This window comes from Zea mays, chromosome 7 (genome assembly GCF_902167145.1).
Source record: "Zea mays cultivar B73 chromosome 7, Zm-B73-REFERENCE-NAM-5.0, whole genome shotgun sequence".
Classification (NCBI taxonomy): domain Eukaryota; kingdom Viridiplantae; phylum Streptophyta; class Magnoliopsida; order Poales; family Poaceae; genus Zea; species Zea mays.
The window spans coordinates 26,691,751-26,717,289 of NC_050102.1; the positions used below are offsets into that span (position 1 = coordinate 26,691,751).

Consider the following 25,539-nt stretch of genomic DNA (forward strand, 5'->3'; position numbering starts at 1 on the left):
TCCTCTAAGTGCTAGGAACCTTGTTAATTCAACTGAGATTGGATTGGAGAAGTCTGGCTAAAAGCAGCCAGAGAAGCACCAGCCTGCGGTGCACCGGACTGTCCGGTGCCCAGGCTGGCCCGACGACGAACTCGTCGCTCTCGAGAATTCACCGAGGGCGCCGTGGCTAAAATTCACTAGACTGTCCGGTGTGCACCGGATTGTCCGGTGAGCCAACAGCGCCCGCGACCAACGGTTGGTAGTGCGATCAACGGGTGACACGTGGCCCGAGCCAACAGTCACTTGGTCGCACCGGACTGTCCGGTGTGCACCAGACAGTGTCCGGTGTGCCAAGTGGACCACAGGCCCAACGGTCTCCTTCGCCAGGAAAGGAAAGGATTCACGCACTGTTCATGTCCGGTGGTGCACCGGACTGTCCGGTGCACCACCCGACAGAAGGCAAGAATTGCCTACCAAATGGAGCTCCAACGACTCCTAGCTGCCTTGGTGCTATAAAAGGAACCCCTAGGCGCATGGAGCAGAACACTAAGCCTCCATTGAACATTCTAAGACGCCTAGACTCGGGAAACGCGCATTCGGATCATCGTGTTTGAGATTTGAGCACTTCTTGAGCCGTGAACGCCCTACGTTGTGTTTGTGTTCTCATCTCTTGACTTTTGTGCATGGAATTGTTGTGATTCTAGCTCTTGCATGTGTTTATTTCCCTCCCTTACTCTTGTGCTTTTATTGTGATCAACATTGTAAGGGCGAGAGGCTCCAACTTGAGATTTCTCACAAACGCGAAAAGATTGCAAAGGAAGAAAACCGTGGTACTCAAGGTTGATCATTGGATCACTTGAGAGGGATTGAGTGCAATCCTTGACCGAAGGAGGTCACCACAACGTGGAGTAGGCATTGGCCAAACCACGAGATAAAAATCACTATGTCTCGTGTCTCTTTTCATTGTGATTAGTTTTCTTCTAGAGTTCTCGCTTTAGCAACTTGGTTTTAATCGTGCTAACATTTCATAACCAAGTTTGGGCTATTTAGTGTTGAAATTTACAGGATCACCTATTCACCCCCCCTCTAGGTGCTCTCAATTGGTATCAGAGCTGTACTCTTCATTTAGGGACTAATCGCTCGAAGAGATGGATCCTAAGGGTAAGGGGATGGTGATCAACGACAAGGAGGAGTCCCTCTTCAACGAGCCAAGAGATGACAAACCCACTGACTCAGGCTCGAGTCACAAGAAGAAGGACGAGAAGAAGAAGAGGCGCATAAAGAAGATCATCTACTACGATAGCGATGCCTCCTCCTCTTCACCAAGGGATGATGACGACGAAGACTCTTCGTCTTAAAAGAAAACGGTTAATCAAAACTATTCTTTTGATTATTCTCGCATCCCTTATAATTCGAATGCCCATTTACCTTCTATTCCACTTGGAAAACCCCCACACTTTGATGGAGAGGACTATTCATTTTGGAGTCATAAAATGCGTAGTCATTTATTTTCCCTCCATCCTAGTATCTGGGAGATTGTTGAAAATGGAATGCATTTTTATAGCTCTGACAATCCTGTGTTTATCAATGAGAAAGTACATAAAAATGCACAAGCTACTACTATTTTGTTAGCATCTCTATGCAGGGATGAATATAACAAAGTAAGTGGTTTGGATAATGCCAAACAAATATGGGACACCCTCAAAATCTCTCACAAGAGAAATGACGCCACCATGATCACCAAAATGGAACTGGTGGAAGGCGAGCTAGGGAGATTTGCCATGATAAGGGGAGAAGAGACAACTCAAACGTACAACCGGCTCAAGACCCTTGTCAACAAAATTCAAAGCTACGGAAGCACAAGATGGACGAATCATGACGTCGTCCGACTCATGCTAAGGTCGTTTACTGTTATTGACCCCCATCTTGTAAATCTTATTCGTGAGAACACCAGGTACACCAAGATGACACCCGAGGAAATTCTCGGGAAATTCGTAAGTGGTCGCATGATGGTGAAAGAGGCAAGATATGTGGACGATGCCTTAAACGGACCACTTCCTCTCCACGAGCCGCAGCCCGTAGCTCTCAAAGCAACAAGCAGTAGGGAGGCGCTACCTAGCAAGGTAGCACAAGTGGAGGCTGCCGGGCTCAATGAAGAAGAAATGGCGCTCATCATCAAGCGTTTCAAGACCGCCTTGAAGGGACGCAAGGAGTATCCCAACAAGTACAAATCAAGGGGAAAGCGCTCCTGCTTCAAGTGTGGTAAGTCTAGTCATTTTATAGCACAATGTCCCGATAATGATGATGACCAAGCACAAGAGAAGAAAGGGAAGAATGAAAGAAAGAAGGACTACAGGAAGGCAAAGGGCGAGGCACACATTGGAAAGGAATGGGACTCCAACTGCTCTTCATCCGACTTCGATGATGAAGGACTAGCTGCCTCAGCCTTGGACAAGTATTCCCTCTTCCCCAACGAACGCCACACATGCCTCATGGCTAAGGAGAAGAAGGTACGTACACGAGATACACCTAATTACAGTTCTTCTAGCGATGAGGAAGTTTCTGATGATGATGAGATAGATTATAGTGGTCTTTTTAAAAGTTTAGATAGATCCAAGGTAGACAAAATAAATGAATTAATTGATGCTCTTAATGAAAAAAATAGACTTCTATAAAAGCAAGAAGATATACTGTATGAGGAACATGATAAGTTTATTAGTGTTCAAATATCTCCTGCTCTAGAAATTAAGAAGAATGAACTATTGTCTTCTGAATTGTCTACCTGTCATGATTCTATTTCTAGTCTAAAGAATTTGAATGTTAATTTAAATGCTAAGCTAGAAAAACTTAATATGGCCAGTTCATGTGTAGAGCATGTTGTAATCTACAATAGGTTGATATTTGTTCTTACAATGAACATGTTTCTACTATTGTTAAGTTAAACAATGATGTTGCAAGTCTTAATGCTCAACTTAAGACTTGCAAGGATAATTATGAGAAACTCAAATTTACTAGGGAAGGCTCCCATGGCTAGTAGCTCTTACTCACATGACCAAAAGAACCATGCTTATCTTTATGCTCATGTCAAGAATATTTCCAGTGTTTCTCATCATGATAGGTGTTATAATCATGCTACTTTACCTGCTTATCATGATTCTCATGCCATGTTTGCAACTAGCTCCTCTCATGCTCATGGTAGAAGTAGGCCTAGGCGTAATCATGTTGTTTCTCATGTGCCTAGGAAAGTATGCACTGGTCCAACTACTATTTATCAAACATGTAATGCTTCTTTTGTATTGTCATGTAAAAATGCTAAAGTAGTTGCTTGAAAGTTGGGATCTAAATGCAAGAGAGACAAAACTTGCATTTGGATTCCAAAATCTGTTGTAACTAACCTTTTAGGACCTAACAAGAGTTGGGTACCTAAAACCCAAGCTTAATTACCTTGCAGGTTTATGTATCCGGAGGCTCAAGCTGGATTATTGATAGCGGATGCACAAACCACATGACAGGGGAGAAGAAAATGTTCACCTCCTACGTCAAGAACAGGGATTCCCAAGATACTATCATCTTTGGAGATGGGAACCAAGGCAAGGTTAAGGGCTTAGGAAAAATAGCCATCACGATCGAGCATTCAATTTCAAATGTATTTTTAGTATAATCGCTCGGGTATAATTTACTGTTTGTAAGTCAATTATGTCATATGAGCTATAATTGTTTATTTACAAATATTGATGTATCTGTCTTTAGAAGAAGTGATAGTTCATTAGCTTTTAAGGGTGTATTAGACGACAAGCTCTACTTAGTTGATTTCTCAAAAGAGAATGCCGATCTAGATGCATGCTTAATCGCTAAGACTAATATGGGCTCGCTTTGGCACCGTTGTCTAGCACATGTTGGAATGAAGAACCTTCATGAGCTTCTAAAGGGAGAACATGTGTTAGGACTAACCGATGTCTGTTTTAAGAAAGACAGACCTTGTGCAGCGTACCAAGCAGGAAAGCAAGTGGGAAGTACTCATCATAGCAAAAATGTAATGGCGACGTCAAGACCACTGGAACTCCTACATATGGTTCTCTTCGAGCCCGTTGCCTATCTCAGCATCGGGGGAAGTAAGTATGGTCTTGTTATAGTTGATGATTTTTCCCGCTTCACTTGGGTGTTCTTTTTGCAGGATAAATTTGAAACCCAAGGAACACTAAAACGCTTTTTAAGGAGAGCTCAAAATGAATTTGAGCTAAAAGTAAAGAAGATAAGGAGCGATAATGGATCTGAGTTCAAGAATCTTCAAGTTGAAGAATATCTTGAGGAGGAAGGCATCAAGCACGAATTCTCCGCTCCCTACACACCACAGCAAAATGGTGTAGTAGAGAGGAAGAACAGGTCGCTAATTGATATGGCAATAACGATGCTTGGAGAATACAAGACGCCTGAGCGGTTTTGGTCGGAAGCTATGAACACAGCTTGCCATGCCATAAACCGGCTCTATTTGCATCGCCTCCTCAAGAAGGCCTCATATGAACTCCTAACTGGTAACAAACCCAATGTTTCCTATTTTTGTGTATTTGGGAGCAAATACTACATTTGGGTAAAGAAAGGTAGGCATTCAAAGTTTGCTCCCAAAGTTGTAGAAGGGTTTTTACTAGGGTATGACTCAAATACAAAAGCATATAGGGTCTTCAACAAATCATCAGCATTAGTTGAAGTCTCTAGCGATGTTGTATTTGATGAAACTAATGGCTCTCCAAGAGAGCAAGTTGATCTTGATGATGTAGATGAAGATGACGTTCTGATGGCCGCAATGCGAACAATGGCGATAGGCCATGTGCGACCACAGGAACCACAAGAGCAAGATCAACCTTCCTCCTCTACACTGGTGCATCCCCCAACTCAAGATGGTGAACAGGTACCTGGGAGCACATGAAGAACATGATAAGGAGGAAGAAACGTCACAAATTCCTCCAACTCAAGTTCGGTCCACAATCCAAAGGAATCACCTAGTGGATCAAATTCTATGTGATATCAGCAAGGGATTTACAACTCGCTCACGTTTAGCCAATTTTTGTGAGCATTACTCGTTTGTTTCTTCTATTGAGCCTTTCAGGGTAGAAGAAGCCTTATAGGATCCAGACTGGGTGTTGGCCATGCAGGAAGAGCTCAACAACTTCAAGAGAAATGAAGTTTGGAGCCTAGTGCCATGTCCAAAGCAAAATGTTATGGGAACTAAATGGGTGTTCCGCAACAAGCAAGACGAACACAGGGTGGTGACAAGAAACAAGGCTCGACTTGTGGCTAAAGGGTATGCCCAAGTCGCAGGTTTGGATTTTAAGGAGACTTTCGCTCCTATGGCTAGGCTAGAATCAATTTGAATATTGTTAGCCTATGCTGCTCACCATTCTTTTAAGCTGTTCCAAATGGACGTGAAAAGCGTCTTCCTCAATGGACCAATCAAGGAGGAAGTGTACGTGGAACAACCCCTGGCTTTGAGGACGACATGTATCCCGACCACATCTACAAGCTCTTTAAGGCGCTCTATGGACTTAAGCAAGCCCCAAGATCATGGTATGAATGCCTTAGAGATTTTCTCATTTCTAATGCTTTCAAGGTTGGGAAAGCTGATCCTACTCTCTTTACTAAGACTTGCAATGTGATACTTTTATGCCAAATATATGTCGATGACATTATATTTGGTTCTACTAATCAAAAGTCTTGAACTACTTCCTTGGTTTTCAAGTGAAGCAACTCAAGGAAGGAACATTCATCTCCCAAACAAAGTACACTCAAGACTTACTCAAGAGGTTTGGGATGAAGGATGCAAATCCCGCGAAGACACTGATGGGAACGGACGGACATCTATACCTCAACAAAGGAGGTAAGTCCGTTGATGAAAAGGCATACCGGTGTATGATAGGATCGTTGCTTTATCTTTGCGCTAGTAGACCAGATATTATGCTAAGTGTATGCATGTGTGCTAGATTTCAATCCGACCCCAAGGAGTGTCACCTTGTGGCCATTAAGCGAATTCTCAGATATTTAGTTTCTACGCGTTGCTTCGGGATCTAGTATCCAAAAGGGTCTACCTTTGACTTAATCGGATACTCAAATTCCGATTATGTCGAGTGCAAGGTTGATAGGAAGAGCACATCAGGGACTTGTCAGTTTTTGGGAAGGTCCCTGGTGTCTTGGAGCTCTAAGAAACAAACATCTGTTGCCCTATCCACCACTGAGGCCGAGTACGTTGCTGCAGGACAGTGTTGTGCGCAACTGCTTTGGATGAGGCAAACCCTCCGGGACTTTGGCTACAATCTGAGCAAAGTCCCACTCCTATGCGATAATGAGAGTGCAATCCGCTTGGTGGATAATCCTGTTGAACACAGCCGCACTAAGCACATAGACATCCGACATCACTTTTTGAGAGACCACCAGCAAAGGGGAGATATCGATATTTATCATATTAGCACCGAGAACCAGCTAGCCGATATCTTCACCAAGTCTTTAGATGAGAAAAGGTTTTGCAGGTTGCGTAGTGAGCTTGAAAGCATCTAGGCCCCTGGTTGGTTTTAGTGATTAATGACAACATAATGTTATATGTGACTAACGTGTGTTTTGCAGAGACAAATGGTAAGTTAGGTCGCATGACAGGTAGAAGTACTACAACCGTGAAAACGATCCCAGAGATAAGAACTCGAAGCGACGGCTAAAACGACGAAACAAAAGGTGAAGGACTACAGAGTCCGAGTGCCAAGGAGATGTGGACACTCGCGATTTAGTTAGGTCTTTTATTCTCTTTTAGCCATACTATAAAGAGGGGTTGTCGATGAGTAGTTTGACCAAGAGAGTTCTAGTGTAGTGTTGGTGCACAATCACACTCACATACAGTGCTAGGTGTCACTCTAGAACTCACTCACAAGTTAGAACGAAAACTGATTTGAAAAACAGCTGAAAAACAAGAAGTAGGGTTTCTGGCCCTGGGGCACCGGACTGTCCGGTGTGCACCGGACTGTCCGGTGCACCCTCTGCCAGGTGGAGCCAGGCTGGCCCGGGGAAGAGGCTTTCCCACGCAGAAACCCGAGAGTGCAGGTTTCAGAGTTGAATTTTAGTGGCGCACCGGACAGAGCACCGGACATCGCACCAGACTTTCCGGTGTGCACCGGACAGTGACCGTTCACTTTCCGGTGTGCACCGGATAGTGACCGTTCACTGTCCGGTGTGCCATGAGTCCAACGGCTAACTGTCAGAACTAGCCGTTGGAAACGACCGTTGGCGCACCGTTGGCGCACCGGTGGCGCACCGGACTGTCCGGTGCGCCAGTGCGTAGGAAAATGCCTGTAACGACTAGTTGGTGGGTGAGGGCTATTTATACCCCCTCCACCCACCATATTCAATGTCTTGCACCCCACATTTATTCCAGCACATTGCTAGAGCATTGCAAGCACCAAAAGCCTAGTGAGGAGATTAGATAATCTTAATCCGCGTTTGTTCCTCATTAGCGCTAGCGAGAGCCACCTAGAGCACACACCACTTGCATTAGGCTTCTCTTGGTCAAGCGAAAGTCTACAGCTTGTTACTCTTGGTGATCGGCATCACCTAGACGGCTTGGTGGCGTTGGGAGCTCGGTGATCACCGTGAAGATCTTGTTGGTGACCCGACTCAAGTTTGTAAGCGGTCTCGAGGGATCCACCGCGCCGGTGTGGCAAAGGATCATATCGTAGTGAGCACTTGGTTCTTGTGAGGACCAAGGGGGAGCGATACCCTTGCGCGGGTGCTCCAACGAGGACTAGTGGAGAGTGCCGACTCTTCGATACCTCGGGAAAAATTGGAGGAGTTTTCTAAACCTTGCTTTACATTCCGCACTTAATTCAAGCACTTTACATTGTGTATTTGTTTAGCAAGTATTTGAAGTATTGTCTTAGCATTGTTGCATTTCTAGTATTATATTCTTAGTGCTAGTTGTTGGGGTGAAGTTGGGCTCTTGCTTAGCTCTTGCTTAGGTTTTAATTAGTGTTGATTTTTAGAAAAGCCCAATTCACCCCCCCTCTTGGGCATCGTGATCCTTTCAATTGGTATCAGAGCCTTGTTGCTCATAGATTAGCTTAACCGCTAGAGTTATGATGTCCGGTGGGGATGGACCTCCTCCCGTTTTTCATGGTGACGATTTTCCATATTGGAAAATTCGTATGGAAGCATATTTAGAGGCTATAGACATTGGTGTCTATAAAGCCGCCACACAAGGATTCCCCGAACCTAGAGATCCCACAAATCTTGTAGGGGATGAGTTCAATTATGAGAAATGGAATGCTAAGGCCAAAAACACCCTTTTTAGAGGCCTTTGCAAAGATGTGTTCAATAGAGTAAGAAATCATAAAAATGCTCATGATTTGTGGATGGACATTTGTGCTCTACATGAAGGAACTAGAAGTGAGCGTGAGGAGAGATATCACATAGCCATGAGAAAGTTAAATTCTTTTGAAATGCTTGCTAATGAAAATGCAAATGCTATGTACTCACGTCTCAGTATTCTTGTAGAGGAAGTTAATGGATTGGGGCTTACTCAAATCTCACAACCGGATGTTGTGAGGAAGATTCTCAGTGTCCTCCCAATAGACAAATATGGACACATTGTCACTGTGCTACATCAAATGGATCTTTCAGTTACCACACCTACACAGATTTTGGGAAAGATCAATGCCCATGAGATGTACATGCACATCAACGACAAAGAAGAATCATCTTCCAAAAGAAAGGATTTGGCTCTCAAAGCAAATCATGAAAGAAAAGGAAAAGCAAAAATACAAGTTGAGAAGAATCCTCAAGTGATGATGACCTTGATGCTAACATTGCCTTGATGGTAAGGAAGACCACCAAGATGTTGAAGAAGCTAAATAGAGAAGGCATCAAATTTGATTCAAGAAAGAAGAAATTCTTTTCCAACAAAAGAAAGCCCATTTCTGAGATGGATTGCTACAACTATGGTGAGCTCTGTCATCTTGCTCATCAATGTAACAAGCCCAAGAAGAACAAGTTCAAGGGCAAGAAAGAAGATGACAGCGATGATGAAAAGAAGGAAAAGAAATTATTCAAGAGGAAGGATGGGAAGCAAAAGAGGTTCCACAAGAAGAAGAATGGAAAGGCATATATTGTTGGTGACTGGCTTACCGACATTGAGTCATCAAGTGGATCTTCTTCAAGTGAAGAAGAGAATGATGAAAAAGTTGCTGCCATCGCCGGGGACTTCTCTTCACCACCACCATCGCCATCATCGTCTTCTCACCTATGCCTCATGGCTAGGGGTGAACGGAAGGTACAAAATGATATTAATATTACTGATGATACTGATAGTGATAGTGATGAGGAATTTGCTTCACCTTCATATGATGAGCTAGCTGACTTGCTTAAAGAATATACTCAAATCATTAGAAAGTCAAAAGCTAAATGTGATAGGTTGAAAAATGAAAATGAATCTTTAAATGCCAAATATGACATAGTTATGAAAGCTAGTGAAGAAATGAAAGAAGAAAATAAAACTATGTCATCAACTGTAAATGAGCTCTCAAACTCCCTAAAAGATGCTAAGGATAAATGTGACAAGCTAAATGAAGCTAATAGGGAGTTGCAAAATAGACTAGTAAAAATCAAGGAAGACTATACTCAAATTAAATTTGATCATGACAATCTTCTTGTTGAAAATGAACTTTTATCTTGCAAAACACATGAGGCTATTAACCCTATTGTTAAGATTGATGTAGCAACCTCATGTGATGATTTGAGTCAAGGAGAGCAAACTAGTCTACAAGCTGAATTGACTGAAAAAGTTGAAGTCCTGACTTCAGACAACCAAAAATTGAAGAAATACTTGACTGATGCAACTACTAGAGGAAAGGTTGCTATTGAGAACAATGATTTCAACAACGAATTGGCAGTGGATAATCAAAGGCTTAAAAATGAGGTCAAGAAACTAAAAAGTGAAAATGAACATCTTGCAACAAGTGTGCAAAAGTTCAACAAGGGTCAATACCTCCAAAATGAGCTGCTTATGAACACTGTCATGAAAAACAACAAGAGTGGTATTGGATACAATGCTTTTGTGCAAAAGAAAGCTACCACTCAATACAAGCCAAAGCAGACTCACAAGCCCATCAAATGCTTTGAGTGTGGAAATGAAGGTCATTTTGCCCACAACTGCAAAGCCAAACCACCAACTCCCTTGCCTAAGCACTCAAGACCATTTGCTTTCAATGCTCATTATGTTCTAAGAAAGGTTGCAAATGGAAAGGTCAAAGTTACATTCCTAGGTCCACCAAACAAGAGTAGACCTAGACAAATCTGGGTTGCAAAGTCCTTGATTGAGAGAGTCACTGGTCCTATGCAATATAGGGCCCTCAAAACTCAAGCTTGATTTGTCTCTGGATGTAGGTGAACTACAAGACCGGTGGGAGCCATTAGGTTATTGACAGTGGATGCACACAACATATGACAGGCAACCCACGGATGTTCACCTCACTTGATGAGAATGTTGATGGACAAGATAAAATCACATTTGGAGACAATTCAAAAGGAAAAGTGCAAGGACTTGGCAAGGTGGCAATCTCAAATGATTTATCAATATCAAATGTTCTCTTAGTTGCACCTTTAAGCTTCAATTTATTATCAGTGGGTCAACTCTGTGATCTTGGACTTCAATGCTTATTCACTCCAACAGAGGTTATTGTAACAAAGATGGATGATGAATCAATGGTGTTCAAGGGATTTAGATACAACAACCTCTACTTAGTGGATTTCACTTCAGAAGATGCAGACTTAAGAACTTGCCTCTTCACCAAAGCTTCTCTTGGATGGCTTTGGCATAGGAGGCTTGCACATGTTGGGATGAGCACACTCAAGAAGGTATTAAAGAAAGACATGGTTAGAGGATTAAAGGATGTGGTGTTTGAAAAAGACAAGCCATGTAGTGCATGTCAAGCTGGAAAGCAAGTTGCTAATACACATCCTACTAAAGCTTTCATGTCAACATCAAGGCCACTGGAACTACTTCATATGCATTTATTTGGACCTACAAATTATGTAAGTGCAGGTGGCAACCTCTACTGTGTAGTGATTGTTGATGACTTCTCAAGATACACTTGGGTGTTCTTTCTTCATGACAAATCTGAAGTTGCATCTATATTCAAGAAGTTTGCCAAGAAAGCACAAAATGAATTTGATTGCAAGATCAAGAAGATTAGAAGTGATAATGGCAAAGAATTTGACAACACCAACATTCATGAGTACTGTGATGAAATTGGGATCAAGCATGAAGTATCTGCCACATACACACCTCAACAAAATGGAGTTGTTGAAAGAAAAAATAGGACCTTGATCACACTTGCAAGAACAATGATTGATGAGTATAACACACCGGAGAGGTTTTGGGCCGAAGCTGTCAACACTGCTTGTTATGCATCAAACAGGCTATTTCCTCACCGGCTACTTGCGAAGACCCCCTATGAACTGCTAAATGGGAAAAAGCCAGACGTCTCCTTCTTCCGGGTGTTTGGGTGCAAATGCTACATCTACAAGAAACGCCATCACCTAGGGAAGTTTCAAAGACGTTGTGATATTGGTTTTCTTTTGGAATATTCATTAAAGTCCAAAGCATATCGAGTATTCAACCATGCCACTGGCGTGGTAGAAGAAACATATGATGTGGAATTTGATGAGACTAATGGCTCCCAAGGAGCACTTGAAAATCTTGATGATGTAGGTGATGAGCCACTTAGGGAAGCAATGAAGAACATGCCAATTGGAGCTATCAAACCAAAAGAAGATGAAGAGGAGGTGCAAAACATTGACATGCCTTCTTCATCAAATGTACCACAAGATGATGAAAAAGATGAGAGGCATGCAAATGAAGATACATTTGTCTCTCATGAAAAAGCAAGGGTACAAGCCGAAGACGTTGATGCTCCAGGATCTTCTTCCCAAGTGGTTAACATGAGAAACTCATCACTACTTCAAGCTCATCCTCAAAACCAAATCATCGGGAGTCCTTCACAAGGGGTTATTACTCGATCACATAGACATGCCTCTTTTATTGAACATCACTCCTTTGTTTCTTGTGTTGAGCCTACTTGTATAGATGAGGCGCTACAGGATCCGGACTGGGTGAATGTCATGCATGAAGAACTTAACAACTTCACACGTAACGAAGTTTGGACCCTGGAGAAGCCCCCACAAGATGCAAGAATCATTAGAACAAAGTGGGTGTTCAGAAACAAACAGGATGATCAAGGTGTGATTGTAAGGAACAAGACAAGACTTGTTGCGAAGGGATTCTCTCAAGTTGAAGGCTTAGATTTTGGAGAGACCTTTGCACCGGTTGCTCGACTGGAAGCCATCCGTATCCTACTTGCATATGCATCATGCTATGATATAAAACTTTATCAAATGGATGTAAAAAGTGCATTTTTAAATGGCTTCATAAATGAACTTGTATATGTTGAGCAACCGCCTGGATTTGAAGACCCTAGATATCCTAACCATGCTTACAGGTTGTCCAAGGCGCTATATGGGCTAAAGCAAGCTCCAAGGGCTTGGTATGAGCGCCTTCGTGACTTCCTCATCAAAAAGGGCTTCAAGATCGGGACCGTCGACACAACTCTATTCACAAAGAAACATAACGGTGATATTTTCATTTGTCAAGTATATGTTGATGATATAATCTTTGGCTCGACAAATGACTATCATTGCAAGGAATTTGGTGAGTTGATGTCGAAGGAGTTCGAGATGTCAATGATTGGTGAGCTAACGTACTTCCTCAGCTTTCAAGTCAAGCAAATGAAAGATGGTAACTTTCTCTCACAAGAGAAGTATACCAAAGACTTGTTGAAAAGGTTCAACATGGAGAAGTGCAAACCAATCAAGACCCCCATGCCTACAAATGGACATCTCGACTTAGATGTGGGAGGTAACCCAGTTAATCAAACTCTCTACCGTTCTATGATTGGTAGTTTATTGTACCTTACCGCATCTAGGCCCGATATTATGTTTAGTGTCTGCATGTGTGCTAGATTTCAATCTAATCTTAAGAAAGCTCATATTCGCGCTGTTAAGAGAATTCTTAGGTATCTCAGGCACACCACAAGCGTTGGTCTATGGTATCCCAAAGGAGCTACTTTTGATTTAATTGGCTATTCCGATTCGGATTATGCCGTTTGCAAAATTGATAGGAAAAGTACTTCTGGGGGATGTCATCTGCTTGGTAGATCACTAGTTTCATGGACATCCAAAAAGCAAAATAGTGTTGCCTTGTCAACTGCCGAAGCGGAATACATTGCCGCAGGTGCTTGTTGCACACAAATTTTATATCTCTTCTAGACTATGGCGTAGTTCTAGAAAAGGTACCTTTGTTGTGTGATAACGAGAGTGCTGTTAAAATTGCTAATAACCCTGCACAATACTCTCGCACCAAGTACATTGATATCCGTCATCACATCCTTAGAGATCATGTTGCTAAAGGAGATATCATTTTAGAAGGAGTGAGGTCGGAAGATCAATTAGCGGATATTTTCACTAAGCCACTTGATAAGACCCGCTTTTGCATGTTGAGGAATGAACTAAATATTCTTGATCTCAGAAATTTTGTGTAAAATGTCAAATGGTGTTGTCAAGCTTGCATTGCATGTTTAAATTTCTTGTATTGCATCTAGGGCTTGTCTAACCTAGTTGAGATAACCGCCAACAAAGCGAGTGAAAAAGCTTAACTCGGGTCAAACTTGACAAGTCTTAGTTTTAAGCTTTTAGCACTTAAATTCTTACTTTTTATGCAATTGTTGGTTCTTGAAATATGCATGAGGTACTGCACTTAGGGGGAGTATTCAAAACTCAAATCACTCATGAAAACCCCTAGTGCAAGCCAAAATGCAAATTTCACTATTTGCCTATTTTCTCTAAAAATTATCTAGCCTATGGCAAAATATTTTGAAAAATATGAGAAAATATATGAGGGTGCCAATACCTGTCCCAACAAGTGTTATTTTGTGTGTTTATAAGTTGGGATTTGGTTTGGTTGGGAACTAGATAGAAAAATTCAAAAATTCAAATTTCCCTTTGTCTGGGCTCACCGGACACTGCACTGTGCAATGTCCGGTGCACCGACAGCTGCACGCTAAATATCCTTTTTCCTGTGTGCTGTCCGGTGGTTCACCGGACAGCTACTGTGCGCTGTCCGGTGTGCACCGGACAGACACTGTAGACTGTCCGGTGCGCCCATACTCCGTTTTTAAAAAATCTTTCCCCTCTCGCGCCCGAGGCCTGGCACTTCCTTCTATGTTCTCTGCCCCTCTCTCTCTGTCTCTGGCGATCTCAACCCCTCGCCGGCGACCACCCCTCACCGGCGTCCTCTGCTCTCCGGCGACCTCGACCAGTGCTCCTCTCATCCCCTCGCTCGGTGAGCAGCCTCCTTATCCCTCTGTCTACTCTCTTCTCTCTGATTCAACCCAGTGAAGCCTCCCCTTTTCCACCTTTTGCGCAAAATTCAAATCTCTGTGAATTCCTGTGAAACCAAGTTGTGGTATGTGTGTCTCTGTGTGTCTTGAGCATTCCTGCAGGTTCTTAGCTCCTTCGGGAGGGTTTTCACACCTCAAATAGCCATTTCCCTAAAACCCTAAATCCTCGCACACCACGTGTTCGGTGAAATGCCCAAACCAGCCAAAAATGCCCCGATTGAACCCAAACTTTTTAGGCACCTTCACAACATCTCCAGTAACATATTCGCCAAATTTCACACCCATCCGATATTCCAGGCTTCAATTTCACCCAATTCCCCGTTTTGAGCGATCGATTCCGAGCCGAGTGCCCAAATCTCATTTTCTTCGCCTAAATTCAAACCAAGCACACACTTCACTCATATTCACCTATATAAACCTATTCGTGAAGTATCGGCTCAATTCCATGTCATTTCGTGCCTCAATTCGAATTCCAAACCTCCTATGGCACTTTTTATTGTTCAAACGCCGTTTTCACGTCGTTTGACCTCTCGATCGTCTCATCTCTTGTTTTCTGTGCCATATTTCTCTGTGTATGTATTTATTCACATTTCATATACTTATGACTATGTGACTAATACGTGCTCACCTCTTCTGTCATTTCAGTGACCTTGATTGCCCGTGTGCCGTCTCCTGTCCTGCCTGGATCGTCACCTCTCGTGTGAGCTTTCCAGGTAGTCATCTCATCCTTTGCTATTCTATCGGATATTATCGATCTATACTTAGTCACTCTCTCTCATTTGCAGTCATCAGTCCAGGATGCCGCGCACGAAGAATGTGTCGGCGCCAGGGGGAGGCGATGATGAGGATCCTCGTCGCCCCTTCAGGCAGGTCAAGGGCAAGACAGTACACTTGGAGCAGCAGGAAGGTCGCAAGAAGCGGCGTATGGACAGAGCAGCCCGTGCAGCGGCAGCAGCAGCCGCTGCGCAGGCCGAGCTTGGAGATCAGCCACAGACTCCGTCCGATCAGATTGCATACCGTGTTCGTCGTCTCGCCTCCCGGCCTCGCTCCTCCACTCACACCACTGCTTCCACTCCACCACCCATTCTGCCTGCTCCCGTCACCCCTGTTGCGCCATCCACCACCACAGCCATACCCGCTACCTCTACTACACCAGCTTCCACTGCTCCTCCTCCCGCTCCCGCTTCAGCTCCTCCTATCCCTCCACCTCGATTCCGGGAGCGCGATGAGACTGAGGTACGACCCCTTGCTGCGGATCTCAGACTTTTTGACCTTCAGCGTGCTACAGCGGCACGGGTACGTAGGTTCAGATACGTACCCGTGGAGTCTTGGTTACCGGCCCAGAGGGACCCTACAGCTGTTGACCTCTTCAGCACTAGGATTCAGGAATCCTTCTTCAGGGCACAGTTGTCTGCACAGATTGCTCTGCGAGTGCACCGGCTTTTGGATCTTCCAGCTTTTCTCCTTGCCGCCGGTGCTGACTCTGAGGCGCACCTCACATATCTGCCTGGCCTTCTGACCCTTTTGACTACCAGCGGCAGGTATGTTGAGGAGTGGGTCCGAGTCTTCTACGCGTCTGTATGGATAGACCCGGATCATCACTGGATGAGGTTTCGTTTTGAGCGAGAGGATGTCACTATTACTGCCAGTCAGATTCGCCAGCTCTTTGGATTTCCCGAGTCAACGACTCAACTTCACAACCTATGCTACGACACCTCTGACCCTCCTCGTCGCCCTCACGGCGGTGTGGCTCCAGGTACAACTCACGTCGCGGCTCTGTTCCGCCCGCCCTTCTTAGATGGGTCGCGACGTTCATCGACAGATTTTACTACAGCAGCCAAGTACTTATTTGAGCTTATCAGACGGACTCTTCTACCGAGGATGGGATACAGGGAGGCTACCACACATATCTAGCTCTAGCTCCTTGGTGCCCTGGTCTCTCACTCTGAGTTTGACGTCGTGGATTTCCTTATTTGTGAGATCGAGGACACCGTTTTGGATGGCATTCGTGCTCGTCGACAGTTGCCATATGCTCACTACTTGTGCCACATCTTTGCGTAGCTGATTCGGCCTCCACAGTTTCAGGGCACACTTGAGGCCTCACGCCTTGTTTTTGGATCGTCCGTCCTGCGCCTGAGGCTCCTGTGCCAGCTTCTGCTCCAGTTTTTGACTCTCAGGCCGAGGATGCTGCTCTTCATCAGTTCGAAGCTCAGGATGCAGCAGTTGATGATGATGATGATGATGATTTTGGGGTTCCTCCTCCGCCTCCGCCTCCTATGCCTCCACGCTCACATGATCATGAGGCTGGGAGTTCTAGTGCTACCCCTGCTGCCCCTCCGGCTATTGACCCTGTTATTGCTTCGATTCTCCAGTCTCTCACTCAGCAGCAGGCTCACCTGGCAGCCGAGCAGACCTGGTTATCCGAGCGGATGCTCTCGATGTTTCAGACCATACAGGACAGGCAGGATTCGCTTCAGCAGCAGCTACTCCAGGATCGGGCCGAGAGCAGGGCATTCATGGCTCTTATGCTACAGCATTCTGGTGTCTCGGTTCCCCCAGTTCAGTCTGCGCCACCTCCTCCGCTTCAGGCACCTGTTGTACCAGCGATTCAGTCAGGACCCCCTCTTCCTTCTGTTGGTCCTTCTTCCTCTCCGCTTCGGCCGGTCACCCTGGCATTCACCTCTCCGGTTCTCAGCTCTGTCTGCCCTCAGCCGCCAGTGCCACCAGCTTCTACTGTTACCACTCCTACTGTGGCAGTATCTGTGACCACTTCAGTTCCGGCGGCTCCTGCAGCGCGGCCTCAGTCCGAGTCAGTACCAGCTCCAGCTTCTACAGCAGATCCTGGATCCGAGACTGACTCTGACCCCCTGCTGGCATTCGCTCTGCTGCCTCGACCACGACCGGATGCGCCCCTGCCGCCTCCTCCCGCTTCAGATGTTTAGGTTCGGGTACCCTTTTGGTGTTTGACGCCAAAGGGGGAGAGATATGAGTTGTGAGATCTAGGGGGAGTTAGAGAGTTAGTAGAGAGTCATTTTGATGTAATATATGTGCTTGTTACTCTCTGTACTAGCTTGGTGCTTTTGGCTCACAAACTCTATATATACTCTCGTTGCTTATGATTGACTGTGTGTATTATGTTTTCACCTTATATTTTATCACTAGTCTTCTAGTTCTTGATTCACTGATTTAACTTCACTTTTATATGAACAAGAATCTTACGATGTGTATGCGCTCACTCTTATTATTATGGTACACGTTCTTTCTGTCAAAGATTACTGAGTATAACTAACCATCCTTTCTATTAACAGAAACTTCAAAACAAACTACTCTCACAAATCTTGTAGGGTTGTCATCAATCACCAAAAAGGGGGAGATTGAAAGCATCTAGGCCCCCGGTTGGTTTTAGTGATTATTAATGACAACGTAATGTTATATGTGACTAACGTGTGTTTTGCAAAGACAAATGGTAAGTTAGGTCGCATGACAGGTAGAAGTACTACAACCGTGAAAACAATCCCAGAGATAAGAACTCGAAGCAACGGCTAAAACGACGAAACAAAAGGTGAAGGACTATGGAGTCCGAGTGTCAAGGAGATGTGGACACTCGCGATTTAGTTAGGTCTTTTATTCTCTTTTAGCCGTACTATAAAGAGGGGTTGTCGATGAGTAGTTTGACCAAGAGAGTTCTAGTGTAGTGTTGGTGCACAATCACACTCACATACAGTGCTAGGTGTCACTCTAGAACTCACTCACAAGTTAGAACGAAAACCGATTTGAAAAATAGCTGAAAAACAAGAAGTAGGGTTTCTGGCCCTGGGGCACCGGACTGTCCGGTGTGCACCGGACTGTCCGGTGCACCCTCTGCCAGGTGGGGCCAGGCTGGCCCGGGGAAGAGGCTTTCCCACGCAGAAACCCGAGAGCGCAGGTTTCAGAGTTGAATTTTAGTGGCGCACCGGATAGCGCACCGGACATCGCACCGGACTGTCCGGTGTGCACCAGACAGTGACTGTTCACTGTCCGGTGTGCCATGAGTCCAACGGCTAACTGTCAGAACTAGCCATTGGAAACGACCGTTGGCACACCGGTGGCGCACCGTTGGCACACTGGTGGCGCACCGGACTGTCCGGTGCGCCAGTGCGCAGGAAAATGCCTGTAACGGCTAGTTGGTGGGTGAGGGCTATTTATACCCCCTCCACCCACCATATTCAATGTCTTGCACCCCACATTTATTTCACCACATTGCTAGAGCATTGCAAGCACCAAAAGCCTAGTGAGGAGATTAGATAATCTTAATCTGTGTTTGTTCCTCATTAGCACTAGCGAGAGCCACCTAGAGCACACACCACTTGCATTAGGCTTCTCTTGGTCAAGCGAAAGTCTACGGCTTGTTACACTTGGTGATCGGCATCACCTAGACGGCTTGGTGGCGTTGGGAGCTCGGTGATCACCGTGAAGATCTTGTTGGTGACCCGACTCAAGTTTGTAAGCGGTCTCGAGGGATCCACCGCGCCGGAGTGGCAAAGGATCATCTCGTAGTGAGCACTTGGTTCTTGCGAGGACCAAGGTGGAGCGATACCCTTGCGCGGGTGCTCCAACGAGGACTAGTGGAGAGTGCCGACTCTTCGATACCTCGGGAAAAATTGGAGGAGTCTTCTAAACCTTGCTTTACATTCCGCACTTAATTCAAGCACTTTACATTGTGTATTTGTTTAGCAAGTATTTGAAGTATTGTCTTAGCATTGTTGCATTTCTAGTATTATATTCTTAGTGCTAGTTGTTGGGGTGAAGTTGGGCTCTTGCTTAGCTCTTGCTTAGGTTTTAATTAGTGTTGATTTTTACAAAAGCCCAATTCACCCCCCTCTTGGGCATCGTGATCCTTTCAGAGCTAAATGTCTTATTCGCGTAAGTTGGATTGATCTATAGCATACATGTGTTCTATGCCTTTGATCATGTTTCTTTAAGCTTTATTGTCTTTAATGGCTTATATTTGGTGCTCAAGTTGTACAAGTCATCCCCGGACCTCACAAGTCCCTATGCAAATGATGCACGTGTTTAGGGGGAGATGTGCCACAACTTGACTCCCTTGAGACTAACCTGTTTGTTGAGTATTCTTGGAATGGTCTCAAAGGGATATTGAAAGGGAAAAGTGAACTTGGACAAAGAAAGAGCTTCCACTGCACTCCGGTATAAATGCATCTTGTCCCAAGTTCTTTGTTGTGCTCTCATTGCCATTTTGCCCTTATTTGACATTTTGGTGAGGCAATGAGGTTAAAGGGCCAAAAAGGTCTCCCGTTTTGGTGCTTAATGCCAAAGGGAGAGAAATTAAGGCCAAAGCAAATGGATCAGCCAACCACTTGTGAAATTTCAAAAAATGTAGAGTTAGAAGCTTTGTATTTGATCAAAACCCTTTTATTGCAAAATCATTTCTCTTATGGGGGAGAAGTTTCATTATGGGAAAAAGGGGGAGTTTGTGGTATTTGATCAAATTTACTCTTGAAATATCTCTCTATTTGCCCAAACAAGTGTGTTTGACTTAGAGATAGGAACAATAATTTGTTTTGCAAAAATAAACCAGCAAGTGGTGGCAAAAGTGATCCAAACATGCCAAATTCTATGTGAGATAAATTGGTTTTCAATTTGCACTCTTTAAGAATGACATTAAATTTTAGTTACTTTTTAAATGTGTTGGCATAAATCATCAAAAAGGGGGAGATTGAAAGGAAAATGTGCCCTTGGACAATTTCTATAAATGTTTTGGTGATTAGATGCCCAACACATATTATTTTGGTTCATATGTGCTAAGTACTAAAGAGATGGTAATCAAGAATCAAGGTATGTCTCTAGACTTAGTTAATTGTTTTTGGTACTAACATATTCATCTAAGTGCTAGGAACCTTGTTAATTCAACTGAGATTAGATTGGAGAAGTCTGGCTAAAGGCAACCAGAGAAGCACCACCCTGCGGTGCACCAGACTGTCCAGTGTGCACCGGACAGTGTCCGGTGCCCAGGCTGGCCCGACGACGAACTCGTCGCTCTCGGGAATTCACCGAGGGCGTCGTGGATAAAATTCATCGGACTGTCCGGTGAGCCAACAACACCCGCAACCAGCGGTCGGCAGCGCGATCAACAGGCGACACGTGGCCTGAGCCAACGGTCACTTGGTCGCACCGAACTGTCCGGTGTGCACCGTACAATGTCTAGTGTGCCAAGTGGACCACATGCCCGACGGTCGGCTTCGCCAGGAAAGGAAAGGAATCGTGCACTGTTCATGTCCGGTGGTGCACCGGACTGTCCGGTGCACCACCCGACAGAAGGCAAGAATTGCCTACCAAATGGAGCTCCAACGGCTCCTAGCTGCCTTGGGGCTATAAAAGGGACCCCTAGGCGCATGGAGCAGAACACTAAGCCTCCATTGAACATTCTAAGACGCCTAGACTCCACAAACGCGCATTCGAATCATCGTGTTTGAGATTTGAGCACTTCTTGAGTCGTGAACGCCCTGCGTTGTGTTTATGTGCTCATCTCTTGACTTGTGTGTGTGGAATTGCTGTGATTCTAGTTCTTGCGTGTGTTTCTTTCCCTCCCTTACTCTTGTGCTCTTATTGTGATCAATATTGTAAGGGCGAGAGGCTCCAACTTGTGGAGATTCCTTGCAAACGGGAAAATACTGCTAAGGAAGAAAACCGTGGTACTCAAGGTTGACCGTTGGATCACTTGAGAGGGATTGAGCGCAATCCTTGACCGAAGGAGGTCACCACAACGTGGAGTAGGCATTGGCCGAACCACAGGATAAAAATCACTGTGTCTCGTGTCTCTTTTCATTGTGATTAGTTTTCTTCTAGAGTTCTCGCTTTAGCAACTTGGTTTTAATTGTGCTAACATTTCATAACCAAGTTTGGGCTATTTAGTGTTGAACTTTACAGGGTCACCTATTCACCCCCCCCCCTCTAGGTGTTCTCAGTAGTTGTTATAGTTCTTGACATTGTACAAGATTGCTCCCCTTCTTGAAATTGACCTTGCTGTTGCAAAACATACAAATAAGAACAAGTGGAACTCGATGTTATATGGGTAATTTTAATACAACCTTCTAATTAATCATATTGTTTCATGACAAAAGGAAATTTCATATTTGAACAAATATATACTCGATGTACCATATATTCTCCTTTATAATTATTATGCCAAATAACATGATATGTATGTTTAGATAAAGATGATAAATCAACATTAAAAAAATTATCCTCCAAATTATTTAGATTACATAGAACATCAAATTCAATATAACCCAAATTATTTAATTAAGATAACAATTTTAGCTCATTGTGCTCACTAGTTATAGGATTGAAAGTTCTAATTTCAACACACTTAATAGGATCAGAAGCAACAATATCAAGTTTGTTCTCAAGTTGTGGCATAAAAATAATAGAATTATCATCGCACAACTCTTCTTTACCATGAGGATCAACAATACAATCATCATGTGACAAAAGATAAGGAATATCTTCCACCATAGATTGCTCTACAATATCGTGAACTATGGACATATTTAATTCATCAATTTTCCTCATTTTGGGAGATCATAGAACACATGTCATTACCTTTATTTACCTTTTCAATGCATGGTGACACATGTGAAAAAGAAGCTAACTTATACATATTCTCTTCCAACATGTTGTTTCTTTCATTCTTGTTCTTAACATCATGTATTAAGTTAGTAGCAAACACGACCTCCACAACATGTGTGTCAAGATGTTCAATTTTAGCAAATCATGCATCATCTATAATTTTTACGAGTTTTTGTGTATCATGTTTAAGTTTATTATGAACTTCACAAGCAAGACTAAATAAAATCATTGAGTGAGCTATATTTCATATCAACAAGAATATCATAAATATCAACATTAAGACTATTTAAGAATCTTATCTTCTTTGCTTTCTCAGATTCATCCAAACCACAATACAATAAAGAAGTTTTTAATGCATCATAATACTCCTTAACTGTCTTGTCATGTTGTTTTAGATGGTGTAAGTCGCAAATTAACCTCATAGAATAGAAATCAAAAACAAATTTATTCCGCACACAATGTTTCATATCTTTCCAGGTAAGTGGATCTTCATCATAATCACATAAATCATTTCACCAGTTTAGAGCAAAAGAAGTAAAACAACTAACGACATTCTTAAGTTTTTCTCTCTCACACATACGATGTTTCATAAAAAATCATTAATATAAATTTCTCCTCTAATATATCTTTTGAACCATAACCATCGTATGAAAGAAAGCATGAAAGGATATAACATGTGCGATAAGAGTTATCAACTATGGTGTGGCTCCCAAAAGGCTTCATGGTTTCATTCTGAGTGGCGATATACCATGTCATTGTTAGCAGAAGACAAGAAAACACACAAAAGTGTATTTTCTAAATATGTACTAGGTATATATAGTGGGATCACACATTCTCAATCGTCTTACATTGCTCTTACAAGTGGTCTTAGCAAAGCAAAACAATGGATGATACAAATAACAACTAATTCGTGGTACCTGTGAGAGACTGGCACCAAATTGCAGGGATCTTTTTCTGTACTAATCTGTAGTATTTATGTGGAGTTTGGAAGGCACGTAAAGACAGAGAAAAATAACTATATATGGCACACAAGTCAGTAACATATAGCGATATTGAATAAGTGTCCAAAGTAATTATTAAAGTTGCTACCCTAAACGTGTTCCTCGAACTACAAATTATGCATCTAAAGCATAATGGATATAAGTACTTCCTATCTATCTTCTTTTTTTTTATTTTCTGTGGCTTTTTTTGCACTTGTCTTTTTATGTTCTCTTTTTTTCTCAAAGGTGCCACAACAACAAGATACAACTCAAATCAATAACAAATCACTCGTCTATATATTGTAGATTTTCTATCTTAACTTGTACGGACTGTTAGACTAATTTAGAGACCTCAAACACAAAAGCTCATAACAGAAATATAAACTACTCAGAAATTTTTAGGTCTACGTTTTCTCTTCCTTTTCGATATATGGAACGCCTCCTTCGGATAAAAGAAGCGGCATAGTTTTTCTATCTTAACTTGTACGGTCTGTTTGCTTAGCTTCAATCCCTACCGCTATTGTTTCTATAGTGTTTTTGTCTCTATGGATTGCACCTGCAGTAGTTCAAATAACCGTCTTTAGTCCGAAGCGACCAGACCAATCCCTAATACAGACTTTTGTACTATGATCTTTCCATTGTCAACATGAATAAATAAAGGAATTGAAAATACATGAATACATGAATAAATAAAGGAATTGAAAAATAGAAGAGATCTGTCCATTGTCAACATCCTGGAATCTCATTACAATAACCACTAGGTTTGTTCGCGGCAAGAAAGTTTGTCTGGTAAATTGCTGCATTGTTCAAGCCTCAGGTGAGAACTACTCATCTCGTTCAAACATTGGCCATTGAAAACAACGAATAATCTGACGGGCGAAACACACACACACACTTCAACTCAACTGCAACAAAGCACCAACAAGAGGGGGACATGCATGAGCAAAACACAACACATCATCTCTCCAAATCAATGACATTTGCAAACCCATCATCATCTCTAGCAGTACTTGTCGTCGGATTTGGCGACCTCGCAGTCAACCTTCTGGAACACGACGGACGACGACGTCGCGGCCCCCGGCGTGGCGAGCTGCAGTTTGAGGGGGCAGGTGGCCTCGATCTTGCACTTGGTCTTGCGCAGCGTGTACTTGAACTTGCCGGTGACCGCCACCTCCACCTCGAACAGTCCCGTCGCGTTCTCCTTCCTGAACTCGGCCTCGCCGGCGTTGCCCAACGCCACGCCCCTGGCGTCCGAGCTCGAGGCCAGGTGGTACACCACCGTCTTCCTGGCGCCCTGCTTCTCGCCCTTGTCCGCGACCTGCACGCGCTCGAACGGCTGGCCGTCGAAGCTGTACGCGGCCTCCAGCGGCTTGTCGTGCTTGATGCCGATGGCCCAGTTGGGGTTGCGGATGGCCAGCGCCAGCGTGAGGTTGTACGCGAGCGCCGTCGTGGGCGTGGTCACCAGCGCGAACCGGGTGAGCGACGCGTCCTCGACGCTGATCTTCACATGCCGGAGGGGGCCTCCAAAGATGAGGATGACTATGACGACGGCGGCAGCAATAGCAAGGCCAATGACGATGGCGAGAAAGATGAGCCAATCCTTGACCTTGCCGCAGCAGTCGTACCAGCAGCCACACATGGTTGCCGCACCGAGCGCGGAGTTCTTGCTTCAGATGTAAGAGGAGGGCACGAGGCTGCGCTTTGAGTTAGCATCCCCCTGAACTGGAATTTGAGGGCGATCCGGTAGTGGTGGATGATGCGTCGACAAAAGGAACAAGAATAATATATGCATAGCTGTAGACCTGTACTGTGCACTACAATACAGCTAGTTGGCCCACGGCTTATCTGGACTGCGCTTTGTTGCACGCACATGCAGGTAGGAAAAAAATTCTACTGCACCCCTCAACTACCGTGGTAATCTAGTATATTCCCTCACCTATAAAAAAGGAGTACATAAGATGGAATAGGAAATAAGGTGGTGCTCAAAGGAAGGTAGCACAAGCCTAGAAAGAGTAAAGATAGGAGATATGCAATGAGCTTGTGTGCAATCATGTGTGCTTGTGCCAATGTGGTAGGATACTACGCGGACGGTTCACGCATGCATATAATTAGTTAGGGTTCTAGATTTCTAGCGGGGTTTGTTAGCAAAACCTGCAGAATTAACTCGTGAACCAACTTGTAACGGGTTCAGACCTTCTCCTTTATATAGATGAAGGGTTACGGCTGATTGAACCCCTACAATCAATCCGATTAAATTTACTTATCAATTTTACCTCATTTGCATCGTTCTTCCAATTTCTAGGAGTAGGAGTAATTTATCCTTAGATTTAGATCTAGTTTAGTCTTCCACAACAATCTCTCTTCGACTCTACGCCGATTAGAGGTACAACGGGTGGCCTGCTGATCTAGAGCAACGCCTTAGAACTCTTTCCCTCGACAGGATCTCTCCATGGGCAAGTTCTAGGTTTTTT

At 43.9% G+C, this 25,539-nt stretch overlaps 1 protein-coding gene across 1 annotated transcript; it reads right to left on the reverse strand.

The window, feature by feature from the left end:
* Positions 1–23,758: 23,758 nt before the first annotated feature.
* On the reverse strand, positions 23,759–24,812 carry LOC103632171 (NDR1/HIN1-like protein 10). The gene has a single exon (XM_008653998.3). The coding sequence runs from the start codon at positions 24,705–24,707 to the stop codon at positions 24,069–24,071; it is 639 nt and encodes a 212-aa protein (XP_008652220.1). The 5' UTR covers positions 24,708–24,812; the 3' UTR covers positions 23,759–24,068.
* Between the last annotated feature and the right edge of the window lie 727 nt (positions 24,813–25,539).